The sequence below is a fragment of the Sorghum bicolor genome, chromosome 4, assembly GCF_000003195.3.
Source record: "Sorghum bicolor cultivar BTx623 chromosome 4, Sorghum_bicolor_NCBIv3, whole genome shotgun sequence".
Classification (NCBI taxonomy): Eukaryota; Viridiplantae; Streptophyta; class Magnoliopsida; order Poales; family Poaceae; genus Sorghum; species Sorghum bicolor.
In genome coordinates this window covers 51,950,108-51,951,985 of record NC_012873.2, presented here as the reverse complement: position 1 = coordinate 51,951,985, position 1,878 = coordinate 51,950,108, and the positions used below count along the sequence as shown (strand labels likewise).

At 55.4% G+C, this 1,878-nt stretch overlaps 1 protein-coding gene across 1 annotated transcript; it reads left to right on the top strand.

The window, feature by feature from the left end:
- On the top strand, positions 334-1,549 carry LOC8061025 (NDR1/HIN1-like protein 1). The gene has a single exon (XM_002453900.2). It carries the CDS (start codon positions 648-650, stop codon positions 1,284-1,286), a length of 639 nt encoding a protein of 212 aa, XP_002453945.1. The 5' UTR covers positions 334-647; the 3' UTR covers positions 1,287-1,549.

The window sequence follows — 1,878 nt, the reverse complement described above, 5'->3', positions numbered from 1 at the left end:
AAAGATTGAAGGACCCAACGGACAACCGTCGGCCACCGTTCCCCCCGCGGATTAAAATTCAAGCGTGGCTGAGTGAATCTCAAGCTAGCTTACCTGTGTAGTGTAGTTCCGGCCTTTGCACTCATGCAAGGTCAAAGGTGGACACGAATCTCAAAGCGTATGCATATGCATATGCACATGCACAAGCCCAAACCCGGCGTCCCCGTGGCAGACACGGTGGCCCAGTGGATGAAGTACGTACCGAATTAGCAGATGGAGGAATCTTCTTCGGTTGAGACGTTGCTTTCCGCTACACCCTTCTCTGCTAGTCTCCTCTGCTGCAGGCTGTGCAGCTCAAGCTATCTCTGCAGCGAGGGTTAACCAATAATCGTCCATTCGTGCTGTGCGAGCACGGATCCCTTTTGAGTGGCACATGCATCGCTGTGTTTGTGTTGTCTAGTGTAGGCGTATAGCACGGTTGTTGTGCCACTACCGATTTTAAATTAAAAGCCATTACGCTTTCCTACACCGCACGGCTCAGTCACCCACCCACTCACTCACTCACTCACTCATTCAGAACGAAAGCCCCAGCAAGCTCAGCTCAGCTCATCAGCTGCTCACAGTCTCACACCCACAGCCACAGACCACAGTTCACGCCGCGGTCAGCCATGAGCAAGGACGACAAGCACCACCGCCACGAGCACCACCTGCGTCGGTGCTGCGGGTGCATGGCGTCGTGCCTGCTGGCGCTGGTCCTCGTCGTCGCCTTCGTCGCGCTGGTCATCTACCTCGCGCTCCGCCCCTCCAAGCCCTCCTTCTACCTGCAGGACCTGCAGCTCCGGCGGCCCATCTCGCTGGGCGACCCGTCGCTGACGGCGTCGGCGCAGGTGACGCTGGCCTCCCGCAACCCCAACGAGCACGTCGGCATCTTCTACAAGCGCCTGGACGTGTTCGTGACCTACCAGAACGAGGCCGTGACGGTGCCCGTGTCGCTGCCGCCGCAGTACCAGGGCCACCGCGACGTCACCGTCTGGTCCCCCGTGCTGTCGGCCGAGTCCGTGCCCGTCGCCGGCTACGTCGCCGACGCCCTCAAGCAGGACGTCCACGCCGGGTTCGTCGCGCTGCAGGTCAAGGTCGACGGCCGCGTCAAGTGGAAGGTCGGCAGCTGGGTCTCCGGGAGCTACCACCTCTTCGTCAGCTGCCCCGCCGTGCTCTCCGCCGGCTACCCCGGCGTCGTCGGCGGCGGCAACAACACCGTGTCGTCGCTCAAGTTCGCGCAGCCCACGGGATGCGCCGTCGAGGTGTGAGTGTGATGTCATCCACTGATGAGTGATGATCCACTTGGTTGCCAAGTGCAATTTCATCTTTGGGTACTCGCCGTTAATTACGTTGTTAATTTTGTCCATGTCTCATTCCCATTCTCATTCTCTTGTGGGAGAATAAATTTCTGATATAGCTGTTCAAAAACTTGAAGTCAATTGTACCAACATGTATTAATTTCTGTGTATTTGCTTTATTTCGTCCTTTTATCTATACCTATCTATAAAGAGCCAAAATTTCAGTCTGCCAATAGATTTTTTCTGCCACCAGTCAACGAAAAGAAATCTCCTCTTCCAAATCAGACACGAAATCACTTCCAAATCAGACACGAAATCAAATGCAGCCTTCAGCCTCAAATTTCGTCTGGTTAAACTTCCGTCTGGCGCCTCTCCCATCCCAATCCAAAATCGAATTCGTGTAGGGCGTCAAAGCAAAACGCAGCGGGTAAAACTCGACAGCAGATCACTGGTGGAGACAGGAAGTGATATGTGCCAAGCAAAGCGCGGCCGGAAAAAGTCAACAGCAGATCGCGGGCAGAGCGATATGTTCCAGGGAGGAGAGAGAAACACACTGAAGTTG